At 40.7% G+C, this 17,363-nt stretch overlaps 1 protein-coding gene across 1 annotated transcript; it reads left to right on the top strand.

Moving 5' to 3' along the window:
- The first annotated feature begins 2,303 nt into the window (after window positions 1–2,303).
- Window positions 2,304–17,306, top strand: sms (spermine synthase). The gene is made up of 11 exons (XM_079507588.1): window positions 2,304–2,635; window positions 4,876–4,996; window positions 6,124–6,211; window positions 7,228–7,292; window positions 7,428–7,603; window positions 7,937–8,093; window positions 9,141–9,228; window positions 10,496–10,610; window positions 11,397–11,476; window positions 12,318–12,433; window positions 15,264–17,306. Exons 1-11 carry the CDS (start codon window positions 2,590–2,592, stop codon window positions 15,292–15,294), a joined length of 1,083 nt encoding a protein of 360 aa, XP_079363714.1. The 5' UTR covers window positions 2,304–2,589; the 3' UTR covers window positions 15,295–17,306.
- Window positions 17,307–17,363: the final 57 nt, after the last annotated feature.

Genomic DNA, 17,363 nt, shown 5'->3' with positions numbered 1-17,363 from the left:
TTGTGTTTGGTGAAGTTCTTTTACCCTGACTGATGGGGAGAGTTGTTTTTGTCCACTATTTATCTGAATAACTAGACCGGTGCCCGGCTGTACACAGTGTTGGGCAGTAACTAGTTACTAGTAATATATTACTGTAATATTATTACATTACCCAGAGTAGTGTAAGGTATTACTCTGCTGCGCTCCAAGATTTCCTATGCACTTGTGCAAATTGCAAAAAAAGTCTATTCTATTCTATTCTCTGCCAAAACAGTAATATATTGACTTTGTAAAAACAGCACATATCCATTCAGGATTTGTTGGGTACCGTTTGAAAACATTGAATTAAAAGGTCAAGAGAGATCGCTGCTTTATTGTATCGCCTTTTAGGCTGAATGGTGACTCTTCTTATTATTATTCAAAACAGTTGGACCTGACTAAATAGATTGTGTTGTTTTACATCCCATTTTTTGTTGGTGGGGGGGGGGTGGCAAAAGTAATATTTAATATAATATATAATATGTAATATATTACTCTTGATTCCAAGTAATAAGTAATATAATAATATTTTTACTTTTTTAAGGAGTAATAAGTAACATTGCCCAACACTGGCTGTAGAGCACCGAGTGGGTAACGATGGAAGTTGGAGATCCATGCCCCACCTGGCTATGCAATACCCGTTGTACCCATGTCAGAGTACCCGTTCCACCCATCTGTCTGTGTCCCTTTTATGCTCATATGGAGATTTCTGTAGCTCAGGTCTCGCTGTGTCCCTTTATTCCTATAAGTTCTGTGTCAGGCTGACATGCCCAAATGTTGTGATGTCAGAACATTGGCATTGTGTGCACGCGCATCACCCGACACCAGCCGACCTGCAGTGGCTCGCTTCATCGAATAGTAGAAGCGCAGGGGATTGATTCTCGAGTCATCTAGACGTGCTTTCGTATCAAAGATACGAGAACACGCTGATCACAAGATGACGTAAATTTTCCCTTCATTGTCAATGGGATTTAATGTTTGTGTTGCAGACATTTGACCTGATTTCTCCTTTCATTAATTGTTGATGGCAAATATGAGACTTGTGGGGACTAGATGATGTAAGTTTTCCCTTCATTGTCAATGGCATGTAATGTTTGTGTTGCGGATATCACACGCGTGTGAAGTGAGGGGCGATCTTTATACCGCACATCATAATGATGTAAAATAAACACTATATTTGCTCAGACACTATGATGTAAAATTCTCCATTCATTGTCAATGGAAATGAAATGTTTGTGTAAGACAAAAATAGCCGATTTGCTCAGACACAAATTCTCAATTCATTGTCAATGGGAATGTTTGTGTAAGACAAAAATCTACACTAATAGCTGAATATAGGAGGCGGCCTCAAAAATACAATATTAGATCTGCATCTGCCTCACCCAGAAGCGTGCCGCTAACCGAACGTCTCAGGCACGCATGCGCATATTTCAGTAAAACTATACAAGCGTATGGCAGGCAGGCCACTGTTGACAGCTATGGGCATCGCTCCGTTACAATTTAGTTTCGTTTTTAGCCTTTTAGAGTTAGGCCATTCAACCTTAAAAGCGGTCAATTTGGGGTCTTTGCCATGCCATTAGTATTAATATAGGTCTAGTCTTGTATTGTCTTGGTCTCAGACTCCTGGACTGGACACTGAAATGTTAGCCCTGAAACATGACTGTCATAATCATGAAAGTAAATGACGGAATTTCAACCTGTATTTTGCACTTGCAACATTGTCAGCCCTTACATCTACATACCCGTTCAGATTTCAAATATAATGTCCTCACCCCCGGGCCATGGATGTTACAATTCTTCTCGGGTGGATATAAGTACCCGTATTTTCTGTATTGTTCAATACAAAGCATTTTAATCCGATCGGTGGCAATTTCTCCGTTTTTCCCCATATGCTTTCAACCACGCGCCCCTATCGGTCGGGAGGTGTACTGCACTCAGATACATTATAACCCTATGAGAAAATGGCAACAGCCAACAGATCGGATTAAAATGCGTTTTATTTAACAATACGGAAGATACCGGTACTAATTGTAACATCCGCCGCGCTGGGATGAGCACTTTATAATTTAAATCGTAATATTTATGTAGATGTAAGGGGTTGTAAATGTAGCAAGTAGAAAAAACAGGTTGAAGTTCCGCCATGACGCTCGTGACGGACGAGCGTCGTGTGATCCATGGCTACAAATTAAATGTATGCCAGGAAAGGACAACGTCCTGGCTATTATATTAAATGTCAGAGCAGAGGTCTCAAGCCCCTAAACGAAATCACATTTATACGAGTAATTGCGAAGATAGAGGAGCATGCCTGTGTAGATCGGCTATCTAATAGCCTATTTTCGGCGAGCGACACCGTGGTACACTGCTACTACAAGCGGTGTGTGTTTTGATTGGCCGCCACTCCCCCTCCAGGGCAGCCAGGCAGCAGCAGCTCTAGGTACTACACAGAACAGAAGCAGCAGCAGCAGCAGCAACGGTCCTCTTCTCCCTGCTGGTCCCTGCAGACATACACAACTCCCAATTCTCCCCTGGCTGCCTGTAACCAGGCATGGCTGTCGGCTGTACTCAGACATCATGGCACTGCGACATTACACCCTCGACTTCAACCTCTCTGGCCCAGGTAAGAAGAAACTACCGCACGGACACAGAAACAGAATAGATGTGACTGAATGAACGGGCGGTGTGTGTGTGGATGTGTGGGTCTCTCTGGTCACTGCAGGAGAATGATCAGCAGAGGCTGAGCACAATGCTAACACGAATGCTAACGCGCTAGCTTGCCTGCTTGCTGCTGTGCTGAATGACCACCACCAGCACTGTGCTGCTGTCTGTGTGTGCTTGAAAGAACACGGCAGATCAGTGTAGGATAAATGAACCGTGCCGCGTTTGTTGTTTTTGATGATCCGAGGGGTGTTTTTCCCTTTCTTTACGACCTCCGCTTTCGTAGGTAAACAAATGAGACAAAGCGTGGTGGTGTTGTTGCAGACCTGGCATGCGGGCACGTTAGCGTTGTAACCCATGGTACCTAGGCATGACCTTTTAGCCTGCCCGGTGGTGATATCCGGGGTTAGCTAACTCGGATCTGTGCCACTTAAACCACTGGACCAGCTATAGGCTGATGCAACTTAAACCAATAGGTTGATCAGATAGGTTAGTTTTAGTTCTGTTCTGTATGCCACTTAAACCACTGGCCATAGTTGTCTGATCTACTGGACTGGTCAGCTATATATAGCCTGATTTATGTCACTTTTAAACCATTGACCTCCAATAGCCTAATCTGTGCCACTTAAACCACTGACTCAGCTTCACTCACGAGATGTCATTGACAGTCAATTCATTTGGTTGTTGACTGTGTTAGAGCCGGATGGACAATCTTTAATGGAAACTATGTCTTACACTTACAGTCTTACTCTCCACAATACTACCTCAGTTCATTAATGATCCTAAATAATATATACATTCAGATTTTATATAAATTCAGAATGATACGTTTTATTTTTCCTCGCTACAGGTCTGTGTTTTGTCAGTAAACAAATGGACAAAGCATGGTATTGTTGCAAGCCTGGTATGATGCGGCCATACTTGTTTGTGTTTAACCCTGGCACTTATCAGCAATGACCCATTTAGCCTGTCCTGTGTAGTAAACAGTAAGCTAACCCAGATCCTTACCCTAACCTTCTTCAACCTTACCAAATCAGCTCTAAACTTAACCAGCAACCACACTAACAGATCCTAACCTGAACCCCCTGGCCCTGCATGGATTGGCCTCTGACCAATCATAATGTGGATGCGCAAAGGGTTTTATTGTGAGTTTCGCCTGTGACGTGCAGTACATCACATCACAAATGGCACCTTTAGAAACCCACAGGGTTACGACACACATTTTAGGTGTGTCTTTAGCTGGTTTAATTGGCATGTGGCCGGGTCTCTTATCACTGGATCATGCAATGATTGTCTGTGTAAGTAGTAAATCACTAATAAGGTTTCTTGTCGATATAAGTAATATAGTTTATGAGAGCTAAACTGTTTTTTCCCGCCATGTATGTGTTGTTGATTTTGTCCTGCACTTAAGTTGTACCAGAGTAGCCTGGTTGGGGTTAACCAACTCTTTAAATCACATTTCATTCATTATGAATGAAATGTGTCGTATATGGATGGACTGAATGTGCACACTATTCTTCTTCTTCTGTTTTGTCTTATTCTGCAAGCGAGCCATTCATATTTTGCTGACTTGAATCGTATTCATAGAGAAGAGAAGCCTTCTGGTGTCTTCTGGTGTCCAAACACCTTCACCATACCTTCTAATCTGCACACTGTTTGGTGTGGTGTGCTACTGTGCTCTATGGTGTGGTGTGCTACTGTGCTCTATGGCAGTGGATCTCAAAGTAGATTCCTATTACTCTGGGTTCCTTTAGCCGCTAAAGTTTAGCGGGTCTAAATGAACCCTTACAAGTCTGTAACTCTGACAGTATGCAAATGGAACATATGGACCCTAGCGCCTAGCGGGTCCATTTGGTTCAGTTTGTATATTGTCAGAGTTAGGGGGAGACCTTGAAATGTAAAAGTTTGAGAACCTCTATGGTACCGGTGTCCAATTTCTGTGGTAGACCAATGTCAGTCATCACACGCTGGGGTGGCCATTTATTTAGACTACCAATTCTTTAATATGAATATTTTTTATTAAAAAAAGAATCAATTAACATATTTCATAGTAGTAGTAGTCATTTTAGCAGTAGCCTATGTACTTCTCTCTCTACTACTTTATTACACAGAAATAAACATTTGCTGACCGTTGTTTTGCTGATATTTCACTATTTGAAAACAAAATGACCCATGTCATATTCTGTTTTCTCTATTTTTCAGCTGACTGCCCTTCTACGGTCCATAGTCTGCAGTCCATATTCCAGGAGCAGGAAATGACAGAAACTGTCCATGACACAGAGGGACATGGATACCTCGCTACCTTCCTTGGTAAAAAGGGCAGGTAAGCATTTGAATGCCATTCATCGTCATTCACATAGTTTGCATGGTAGCACAGCTGCAGTTTGAACGTTTGAATTCATGCACACCATTTTCCTCATTCTCAATCAGAATGCTTTTGTGTCATACTTGTATGCCTGCTAAAAGCCTTTTTACAACAGGTCAGGTTTTTGATGAAATGCAAGGACTGAAAACAATTATGAAAGGAATTTAGGAAAACCGGCGCACCCATGAAAATGCCACCTGCATTCAGATACCCTTCAGGAAAACTATTGATTCCCCATTTTAAATGTATCATCTCTTCACACAATTGCTCACTCTGTTCAGATGAGCAGAGGCTTTGTGTATTTGATCTAAGGGCTTTGGCACTTCCTGTTGTTGTATTGAGTGGTAAATACAGTTGGTGGTGCTTTGTGCTACTCTAATCCTCGTGTGAATATAGCTCCACACACAGCTGTTAAAAGCTAAATGTTCTGCCAGAAAGGTTGTGTCCCTGACTCCCAGAACCACCACAGGTTTCTACTGTTGGCCACTGCCTTAACCAAGTGCCTTGCTCAAGTGCACTTTCAACTTTGAGACCAACTGTTGAGAAAAGGATAGGGCCTTTCTCATTGCATCCTACTGCCCACATACTCTCTAGCTCATTGTTTCCCAAACACTGGTTCGGGACCCATTATTATGGGTCCCCTTATTTTGTGGTTTCCTACATTTTATTTTAGCTTTTAAAAGAACGAAAATACATTGCTTGGATGCACCTGGGACATATCCTCAGTGATGTATCCCAAGGTCATCGGGGTTTCGGGTCTCGCGAACATCATACCCCTCACTCGGGTGACCCAGCCGGGGTGATCAAGTCCCTGTTCTGTTTGGGTACCACGGCTTCAGCTGGTCTGGCAACTTTTTCATCGCAACATACTAACATAGCATCTCTGCTATTTGTCTGAAGTTTAGCAGATCTACAAGCTCACAAAGCGCTGTAGTGTGGCTATTTTCGGTGTGCGGGACGATGCATAAACAACTATAACTCAGGCTTAAGATATATTGGCCCAGTTGCATACTTACTGTCTCTCTCCCTAGCCCTCTCACTCACTCTCTCTTTCCATCTTTGCGCCTTTCCTATCGCCTTCCCAGGTTTGTTATTCTGCGCGTGCACTCCCATGGATTGGTTACCATTGATCTGCAGTGTTATGACGAGGACAACATTGCACAAGTAGACAATGTAGGTGATGCTCAGGACACATGATTCTTGATGTGTTCTTTACTTTGACAAAGCACCGTACTTCATCCATGTAGTTTCTGTGTATAGTAATGAGCATGCTTAGACGGCACCATCGGTCGACAATGTCAGTCAGTCTGACAATCGTGGTCAGTAATACAGTATTTCCTGTGCACTTTACAATGGTAGGGATTTTAGGAGAGCCGCTTCGAGCACTTATCCTGAATCTGTCTGACACAAGTAGAAAAAACTGCACACTGCAGCCAGTATGTAACACAAAGCTTCAGTGTCTCTACCAACTCTTTTACCAGAGCATTCCTCGTAACCTCCCTTGATTGGAAACAGAGCGACTCTCACTCTGTCGAGTAGAGGCTCAGTTTGAATGCAATAACAAGTGGCATGATTCAGGGCTGCAGCTATTGATTATTTTCTTAGCGGTTTATTCTAGCTGTGTGTGTGTGTGTGTGTGTGTGTGTGTGTGTGTGTGTGTGTGTGTGTGTGTGTGTGTGTGTGTGTGTGTGTGTGCGTGTGCGTGTGTGCGTGCGTGCGTGCGTGCGTGCGCGCGCGCGTGTGTCAATGTACCATATATATTATATAGTTGCTGTCGAGCAGAAACCTCTTATATTGATATTTTAGCTTTTTGTGTTTTTTTTTTCTTTAAAAAAAAATTAGACCCTACTTGATCATACTACAGCATCACACAAAAATATGAAAAAATAGCAGATCTAAAAGCTAGAAACATAGCACAAAGCAACGTGTTTTGAGCTTGTTGATCTGCTATTTTTGAATTTGGACATATGAGGTTTCCACCTGACAGAGACTATATCACACACACACACACACATCAATGAGACAATTCGAAAAAATAATATTTGATTTTTATCTTTAATAAAATTGTTATTTATTTTATAATTGATTACATTTATTATCTTAACTGTTGCACCCCAGTGGCATTCCTACAATACAGCTGTACACACCTTTGCAGCGTTACGAACAAGATGTGTGTCATCTCTCTGCAGCTTTTAAATGCACTGGAAAAGAAACTAAAGATTCTCCTTAAAGGCAATATCAGGAGGATCAAGAGGTAAGCATTGGATAATATGTCGACAGTCGCACATTGTGGAGAGTGAGTGGACACTATGATGGTAACCCCACGCCTGCCTTGTGTGATGCAATATTAAACGGTGTGGTATACTTGGCTCCTTCCATCCCACTCCAGGCTTCCAGCTCTCACCCGGGGCTCAGCTGTTGATCGGTACTGGCCCACAGCAGATGGCAGACTGGTGGAGTATGACATCGACCGGGTCGTGTATGACAAAGATTCTGCATACCAAAACATAAAGATTTTGCACTCTCAGCAATTTGGAAATATCCTAGTCCTCAACGGAGACGTTAGTAAGTATACTGTAATAACTGTATGCAAGGCTAATGACAAGTGAAATTTGAGCAGATTTGAAAGAGCAAGGGAGGTGCCAAATATATTACGTTTAGTGCAGTTACTGTGGTATATTTGTGACCCAACTCTGTCCATTATCTTATAATTGACTGCTAACAATCATTAACCGAATATAACAGACCTACAAGTTCATAAAGCGATGCGATGCATTGGGAGCTACGAAATGTTTGCCTATTATCGTCGATAGGTTTGCTTATTTTTGCAGAACGGTCGCCTATTATTCTGACATGTTCCAGACTGCCAGTGATGTACTGTTGTGTGTTACGTTCCAGATATGGCAGAAAGTGATTTAGCATACACCCATGCCATCATGGGCGGTGGACAAGAGAACTATGCCGACAAAGAGGTGCTGATCCTGGGAGGTGGTGATGGAGGGATCCTCGCTGAGGTTGTCAAACTCAAGCCAAAGATGATCACCATGGTGGAGATATCCTTTCGGGGCTGTGCAATGCTGACATTCCTTTTCACATGTGCTGGGTACAGGATTTCTCTCAACGTGTATTTAAAGCAGGGTCCAACTGCTCAAGGTGTGGTGACTCTAAAGGACCATACCAGTGGTCTGGCACAATTAGGGTTAGCTGACATTGACTCTTTTATATAGGTAAGTTAGCAATAGAAAAAATGTATACTTTTTTATTTTATTTCTTGTTGCATGTTTTGATGGCAGTATGGTCCATTGTGGAAAAGACATATATACATTTAAAGATGGAAAACTGAAATGATGAGTTTTAGCATTTATAAGCCTGTACCTTACTGTACGTCCCCAAGTCTAACGGCGAGTTTCGATATAGCAGTTCAGAACCCCACTGAACTGTGTGGCCTTGCACGGCCCAGGACCCAATATCTCCTGTTTCCATAGCATAATAGTACCCCCCTCCATATCCACAGCTATGCGTAGACTACGGTTATTGACACTCTTTTGTAATGCTTCTTGCCTAACAATGTAATACAGATAAGTGGCCAATCGTACTGTACACACCAATGCAAATCACCCATGCAGGCAGTACTCCATCTATCGTACGAACCAAATAGTTCCATACAGGTCTGTAAACACAGAGGCCCCTTTTCCACCAAAATAACCTTTCCGTTCTATAACTAGTTTCGTTCAGACCCGAGTTAAACTATGCTTGGTGCGTTCTTTTTCAGCCTACAGTACACTGTACAAGTCTCTTTACCAAAAATAACAGATCTACAAGCTTGTGAGCTTGTAGATCTGCTATTTTTGTGAGGTTAAAGTTAGAGTTGGGGTTACTGGTATGTATGTGGAAACGCAGTATTATTAGAGGTCAGGTGGATGTAAGCATTCCAGGATGTTTCAAGTCACAGCTCGAACAGAGCTGCAAGACATTGCAAGTTGTTTCTACTTGGTCAACTCTCAGATAACACAATCTATAGGCTTGTCTTTTACTTTGTTGTTATTTTCTACTGTGTATCCAGACCGGCTGTTCTTTTTTTGCCTTGACAAAGTGCGCACATTGACCAAATGGTGATCGATGGGTGCAGAACCTACATGAGGAAGACTTGTGGGAATGTCCTGGACAACCTGAATGGAGACTGTTACCAGGTGAGCCAGGACTTGAGTTGATTAAGTTCTGTGCCCAAATATAAAAATGAATGAATGCTAATCGTCCTAATGTTGGTGATAAATAACACTTAAACTCACTGCCAGACCGGGGCGGGGAGGAGGGGCTGCTTCAGTTCTGAGCAGATCCACATGGGCACGCATACAACTTGAGGGCAGTTGTGACTCGTTATAGCGGCAGAGAAAATGGGCTCTATGCACACACGCCTTTTTGGAAAGAACTTCTCTACTTCCTTCACAGGTGTTACTGCTGATAGGAATGAATGCTCACAGGTGTTACTGCTGATATGAATGAATGCTCTAGTCTGTTCCATTCTGGTCAAACAGAGTCGGGGTGCTGCTATTGTGCGCGTTGGCTCACTGGAAACACTTTGCTACACCAGTGGGTCTCAAAGTGTCCTTGAGTGGGTTCCAAATGCCCCCGTACGGGTGTGCGTTATGGGGGTCCTTGAAATGAAAAGGTTTGAGAACCTCTGCACACTAAATAGAACAGAGCCTTATTTAGTATCATTGGTAACATTAACACCTGTGAAGGAAGTAGGGAAGCGGCCCGGAAGTAGGAAGAGTCATTCTGTGTGCATATATAGCCCATTGGATCACCGTGGCTCATTTTGGTGCCCTACGCACAATGCGTGCTGTGCGTGTGCCTAGCGGCGTCACTGGGTTGGATTGATAGACCAGCTGTTCCATTCATAGTCTAGAGGAGCGGGAGTGGGGCTGATTCATACAGTACGATGAAGATGGAAAAGATTTTGGAGTGAATTCAACAACTTGCAGTTCACTTCATTTACCTGTAGGGGGAGGCAGGAAGCAAAGAAGGGATAAAGATTGTTATTAAAGCTGTTTTTGTTTTTTTGCCTATAATGTTTTATTTTGTTTATGGCTGACATCCTGTTACATATTGTTTTTAACAATATATTTTTATTGCATTTTTCTTTTTATGTACAAACAGACAATACAACAGAACAATACATAATACAGACAATACAATTACTTAAAAAAACAAAACAAACGAAACAAAAACATACAGTACATACATATAAATACAGTATATTAAAATAAAATAAGGGCACCTAGACTGGTAACAACAGTCCTTATGGCCACAAGACCAAACAGTTTGGAATTGGTCTCACTTTATTATTATAATAAAGCTGCTGTAAACTTGTTGGGTACTTGTTTCCTGAAACACTTTCAAGGAAGAACATATTTGTTGTGAACTGTGAAATACATGTTTTGTCATAAATGGCAGGTTCTTGTGGAGGATTGTGTTCCCGTTTTGAAGAAGTACGTTCAGGAAGGGAGGACGTTCGATTACGTCATCAACGACCTGACGGCGGTCCCCATATCCACCTCGCCGGAGGAGGGTATGTGTTTTAAAGCAGGGCCCTTCAATGTTTTTCAGCCCAAGGACTCCTTAGCTGAGAGAGAGATGAAGCAGGGACCCCCCACTACATATTGTATAAAATTGTGTTTTCATTTTCATTCATGCTTCATAGACTTGTTTGCCAGCACTATCATTATGTAGCGTTGTGTTGGATACTTGGATTCATGTTAATGTGTTTTTTCAGACAGTTAACCTCTTGAATCCTCAACGCTCTTTATTCCCTCTACACACCAAACCTCTTTGTCACAACGCTTCACAGCGTATAGATCGCCTATTGTTTATTTAATATTACCCACAGAATAGGGATTCTAGGGTTCAATTGGTTAATTGTAAAAATAATAATTAAAACAAAAAAAAAATGTTCCTAACACAAATATTTGGCGGCTCCCCTGTAGTAACTCATAGGACCTGTTAGGGGTCCCGGATCCCCTGTTGAAAGCCCCTGTTTTAAAGCTTACATATCCTTAATTAACAGTTTTCTATATTTTTATTTATTTGTGATATCGATTGAAAGTAAAGATCAGCCTACTAAGCCAAATTCCTTGTATGTGTAATCACGCTTGCTCTATATGTAAAGTGTTTAGATTACTTGTTGTGATTAGCCACTGTAATAAAATGTAATTGAAATAATAGGCGGAATAACCACTATAGTAAAATCACTTGCAGGTTAATGCTATGGAAGTGGGCTGTTTGTTATCTGTTACAAAATACAGTGTTGCTTTCTGTTACGTTTTCTGAATTCTATTCATGTGTGAAACCGGCTTAGATTCTACATGGGAGTTCTTGCGTCTCATTTTAGACCTGTCAATCAAAGTACTACGTCACAGTGGGAAATACTTCACACAGGTAAGTCCTTTCTTTAATATTTGGCTCTGATTACGTGCCTCTTATCATTCTGTAGGAATGTTGTGGGAAATGAAATGATAAAATGAAAAATAAATAGACAGTGCTTGGAAGCCTGACAGCCTTTTTTCTTTGTCTTACAGATTATATCTCAGATATGTCCCCTAGGCCTAGGGCAGTGCATGTTTCCCAAAACCCTTAAAGCTCAATACCCCAAATGGAAATTAAACGTTTACCCTGGACCCAAACAAGTAAACATAGCAGATTTACAAGGTCTGCTAGTTTCAATACTTATTTTTTATTATTTAGAAAATACTTTTACTTTTTCAAATCTTTTTAAAGGGGATATTTACTCGCAAACCATAAAAATTGGTCCGCGACACAACCCAAACATCTGTCCCGGCTATGGTGATACATTTTGTCGAGACGATACAGAGATGAAACAATGTCTCCAAGATATGCCTTTTCAGAGATATCGTATATAACGTGATACAGTGAATGCACATTCTATGATTTGCACTTCTGTACCTTAATTTATTTACTATTTTGGTCTGTTACTCCTTTTTTCGTTTAGTTTTTATTACCGTGTAGGTGCTTGTACTGTTCAGTAACTTGGAAAAATAACTATAAAAACCAACATGAAAAAGAATTGTGATAATATTGCTTCACGAAAGTTTTGTTTTTAATTCATCAAAAGTGTTTTGGGAATGTTTTGAAATAATAATTAAAAACCAAATGTAGGAAACAAAAACTAAGGGGACCCATAACTACCGGTATGTGTCCTACCCACTGTTTGGGAAACAACAGTACCCTAAGGTTCTTTCCCTTGTTGCTGTGTTGTCAGGGCAACTGTGCGAATCTAACGGAGGCTCTGGCTCTCTATGAGGAGCAGCTGGGAAGGCTCTCGTGTCCCGTGGACTTCTCTAAGGAGGTGGTGTGTGTGCCCTCGTACATGGAGCTGTATCCTTTATAGCAGTCCTGGAAGACCTGAGGCCCATTCTAAAAAGTACAAAAAATGATGTTGCTATTTACTGTACATATCAACAACTACCCCAAAATGGGTTCCTGTCTTGAATGGTAAAAACCCCAAAAGGTGTTCACATCCTTGTACAATTTTTGTGTGTGGCCCTACAGACTGATGCCTCCTTTCTGGGTCTGATGCTGAAATGCAAAAAATATATAATAATTGAAAACCGTAGAAGATTCTATTCGAGAACATTTAACTTATAAGCAAACAGAAATAAAAATAAACACAAATAACTTTTGCATAGATTTTTTCAATTACCGGTAAGTATGTCATATTAAACTTGAATAAATGAAAGGAACATTGAGCTTCATGACCAATATATCAGCCAAATTGATATATCGGGTGGGCGCTAATAATTTTAGACGTTTGAGCCTTTTGTACACATTGCTATCACTTGCGCAATGGTAATGGTACGTACAAGCATTATAGTCAACCCATTATGCCAGTCCAATTAATCAAAAAATATCAAACAAATACAAACATTGACTGTTTGGCAAGTTCCAACATTGTGAGTGGCTAGAATGTCTCTCTAAAGGTAAAGGTATGTCGAGCAGTTTCCGAAACCTGCAAATCAAGTTAACATGCCGGAGGTTATTTATGAATAGATGCAGTAGTTGAAGTGGGCCGTTACTGTACAAATATTTTTACGCTGATAAGACTACCTGCACGTTTTCTTTCGTTCTTCCCATGAGAACCAGGTATGAATAGAATGCATTATATAATATCTTCAATTGTCCACCAGTGTAGAAATTTGAGTTCGAACAAAACAAGAAACGACAGCATAAAAAGCAGTTAGTAAAAACAAACACATGGACAGTCCTATTACACATGAATAACGGCTCCTCCCAATGTCGGCACTTGACTTGGGATGAAGGACACTTTTATGTCCCCTTATTGTTTTTTTTCCCCGCAGTTTTAGCAGTTCTGTGCTGTCGTTTTCCACGAAAGTCGTAGGAATCGCTCAACTGAAGCTTACAGTCATTCGTCAAAGGACCTCTGACCTGTAGATCTCCCAATGAGTCACATATGATTTTCTTCATCCACTTTTGACGACGTTAAAAAAGTGACGTTAAAGATTTTCATAGCCTAACCGCTACCCCTTGAAATCGCATTTTCATTAATTTGTGTGGAGTCTGGACCCAAAGCCCGGAACACCTTTATTTATTTATTTATTTAAAGTGGTGCAACCACCATTAAAGGGGAATACCACTCATTTTTGACATTTTACTATGTCATTAATATACCTTAGAGGTGTTGTGTGAAAATAATAAAAAAGTCCATCTGTTCTGTGTTTCCTAGAAAAATCATTAACAAAAAAATGGTGAAACACATCTTGATGACATCATCAAGATGTGTTTCACCATGTTAATGATTTTTTTTCCAGACCTCCAGTTCTAGGAAACACAGAATGGGGGGACCTTTTTATTATTTCCACACAACAGCTCTAAGGTATATTAATGACATAGTAAAATGTTGAAAATGAGTGGAATGCCCCTTTAAGTAGCTTTGTGTATGCCTGCCTGGCTTCCTGGGTCTGAGCACGGAAATAGCATCTGGTTGGTTTTCAAATCCAAGTGTCACTGTTGTGCAGCTGCAGCCTAACACACACATACATATTAACTGTATATATGATGATTTTAGGTGTATCCGTACAGTACAGTACAGTACAGTACAGTACAGTACAGGACCCCCACACGGTAACTTTCATTTCTCAACCGTTTCGAATGTGGGACGGCTCGCCGGAACCGGGCCGGCACCCTGGCCGCGTTCCTGCGTTTCTGGAAGTTCCGGGGACCCCCACATGGAGTTGCACCACTTACTTCACACGGGTGTGATTTATTTTTATTTTTTTGGACCCTGATTGGGTCCAAAATCTGGACCCTGCTAATGATGATTTGTGGGCGTAACAAAAAAAAATACGTTTTGAAGAGTATGACGTCACTCCTATCTATAACATTACTTGTTACTAGTCCTAATAGTAATTTTCATTGTATCGAGTACTATTGTAATTTTATAGTAATTATTGTAAACTTTATTTAGGCAATTTCTTGTATATTTAGAAATGAAACATGTTTTCCTGTATAGAAAAATATATAACTGCTAATTTAATACGGACACTGATAGCATGCAGAGTTCCTGATTTGTTTGTATTTTTATGCACTTTCAAATAGAGTGCGCCTGTGGGATTTTTTTACCATTCCCGCCTGCGCTGCAATGTTATTATTTCTGACCTCTGCTCCCATCCAGAAAACAAAAAAATGAATTACCGTTAAGTCCCACATAAGCCTGCAATATTAACGTCTAGTACTACAAAAGCACATGCAAGAGAGAGAGAGAGAGAGAGAGAGAGATATGCTTCAGGTGCACTATATCTGGTGTATACAACGGTGCAGGATTTTTCAACACCTGCTGTTAAAAAAAAAAAAAAAGCCCATTCCCGGGCATTGAAAAACTGCCTGCGGCCGTAATATCGGATGCTGTGGGACCCTAGCCTTGTGTACCCAGACGAATCTGCCATTGCAAAATATTTTGCCCCAGTGATATTGTCTGGCTACACGAGGCTAGCCCATGCTAATGCAGGGCTTTACGTCCAAGCACTGAATACAACACAAAACATCATTGTAATCTTTCAAGCCGCTTTTCACCCTTTATCATCTGAAGAAGGTCCCTACAAGAGTTGGAGAGATTTGCAGTGGATGTGCATAAATGCTACATTATAGTTGTTTTTTTTAGTATGATCTGGTCCTTAATGCAACGTCTCAGATGGGTGTTCTACACGGTATGGAAGAAGTAGAGCCCTCCCCTCCACCCTCGCCCCGCCTGCCTGCTGAATGTGAAAACCCCTTCCCCTTGTAAGCTGTAGCACTGCGGGGAGAGATGACCCTGTTTTTAGTACCCCCTCTGTGTCAAACCGTTCTTCCAACCCCGTTTTAGATGTCTTGTTTTATCATCGTATGTGTTTGTTCAAACTTCTTCAGAGATTGTACTTTTTCTTTTTTTTTTCTTTTTTTTCGTCGTTTTGTCCAATGTGTGGCTTGGATTGTTGATTTATAATTTTTTTCTTGCATGTGCTCTCAAAACTGATTGGCAAGTCACTGATTTCATACACTGAGATGTAGGGTAAAAATCCAACTTTTACACATTTGTTAACTTGGTTTTACCTTACTTTTGGAATGTCGAGATACACCGCTCCTTTTTGCGTGGTAGAAACCAGCATAACCTGAGCACAGTTGAAGTTTGGGTTTTGTTTTGTTAACCTTTTTTTTTTCTGTCACTGTGGCTTGAGTGTGATTTGATTCTCGGTGCTTTGCAGGATGTGTAAAAGGCAGTTTGACCCTGCCCATTGAGTAGGGATGGGACCATATGAACATTTCATGTCACCGTTATTGTGGCCAAAATAATTGAGATTCACAATATTATTGTGATAATCAAAATAAAGCAGCGAGGAGCAGATTATATTTTAAATGGCCTGTAGTGTCCCATGGCCACTGGCTACTATGTTAGCCATGAAGCTAAATACATTCGTATACATTATAACACAGTATCATAATGTAAAAAGCATTTAAATGTCAACATTTGTCGCTGTTGTGTTAAGTAGACCTACCTTGCTGTAATGTTGAATCTGTACCTGTAGTTTGTCAAACAGCATGGCTGGATGTAATGGATGTGTTGATGTTGATTCCCTTTATGGAACACATATAATGCACATTTGGTATTGAATCTGGAGCATTCCAAAACATTCCAAAACAACTGATTTTGTTGTAGAGGATAAGCTTCTTAAGTTTCAAATATGGAAGCCTAGATTTGAAATGTAGTGACAATGCCACCCTGTTGAGCCTACTACAAAATTGTCATTTCCACACGTGTAATGGACAGAGACGGGCTGTTTCCATATCTGCCATTTCTCTAGACCGGCACCAGATATGAAACACAAATTGATCGCGATAAACAACATCATATATCATCCCATCCCTACCACTGAGACTTTAAAGCCTGTGTTACGCTTGTTGTGTGTGAGTGTTGCACACCGAAATAGCCATTCTACAAGCTCACAACATGTTGCAGTGCGACACAGTGTGAGATTGATCAGCTATTTTCGATGCATTGATACACATGCACAACTACAATTAGTATAAATCAGGCTAAAAGGAGTAGTTCACCCAAAAATAATTACTTGTTTTCGTCAATTACACACCCCATGAAGCCTGAATTTATGGAGGGTTTTTTTGTCTCATTCCTAAGCCAATATTGTTATGAGTCAAGACTCAAAAAGTCTCCCGAGTCTCATATTGAACGATAACCCGGTCATCAAATGATTGGCTCAGGAATGGCTCAAACACAATCTTCATGAATGCAAGGCTTCATGGGGTGTGTAATCGATAGAAATTATTTTGCGTGAACTACTTGAAATGCTAAAAGTCCAAATGTGTTTTAAAAGGGAAAATGATCCTTTGGTGCTTGTATTGCTTTTATGTGACATTTTATAATAATTATTATTATAGCACCTTCTTAGTTTCTCCTGCTGGATTTTGTTTTTACATATTGGGTTTTGACTTTTCTAAAACTTAATTTGATGGATGTAAAGGACATGAATGGGGAAAAAAAGAAGTGAATGTTGCTTGCATAGATACAGACCACATTCATGCCTTTGATGAACATTGTGTTCTTTGTTATATTTATTTGACAGTTCGCCGAATGCTTATTTTGCCCCGCTTAAAACACCTTGTTAAGCAGTGGCCACCTGCAAAAAGAGTTGGAAACAAATGTCTTGACTTGAATAAATTCAACACGGTCTGCAACAATAAATTGTATGTCTGTTATAGCCATATACGTTTTTAACAACAATGCAATAATAATGCTAGT

The sequence above is a fragment of the Electrona antarctica genome, assembly GCF_951216825.1.
Source record: "Electrona antarctica genome assembly, chromosome: 8".
Lineage (NCBI taxonomy): Eukaryota > Metazoa > Chordata > Actinopteri > Myctophiformes > Myctophidae > Electrona > Electrona antarctica.
This window is presented reverse-complemented; position numbering and strand designations above follow the sequence as displayed.

Excerpts from the sequence above, each read along its gene's own strand:
- sms (XM_079507588.1), top strand. The coding sequence starts at position 2,590 with ATGGCACTGCGACATTACACCCTCGACTTCAACCTCTCTGGCCCAG. Across the intron at positions 2,636-4,875 it reads CTTCAACCTCTCTGGCCCAG|CTGACTGCCCTTCTACGGTC; the intron begins GTAAGAAGAAAC and ends TCTATTTTTCAG. Across the intron at positions 7,604-7,936 it reads AGTCCTCAACGGAGACGTTA|ATATGGCAGAAAGTGATTTA; the intron begins GTAAGTATACTG and ends GTTACGTTCCAG.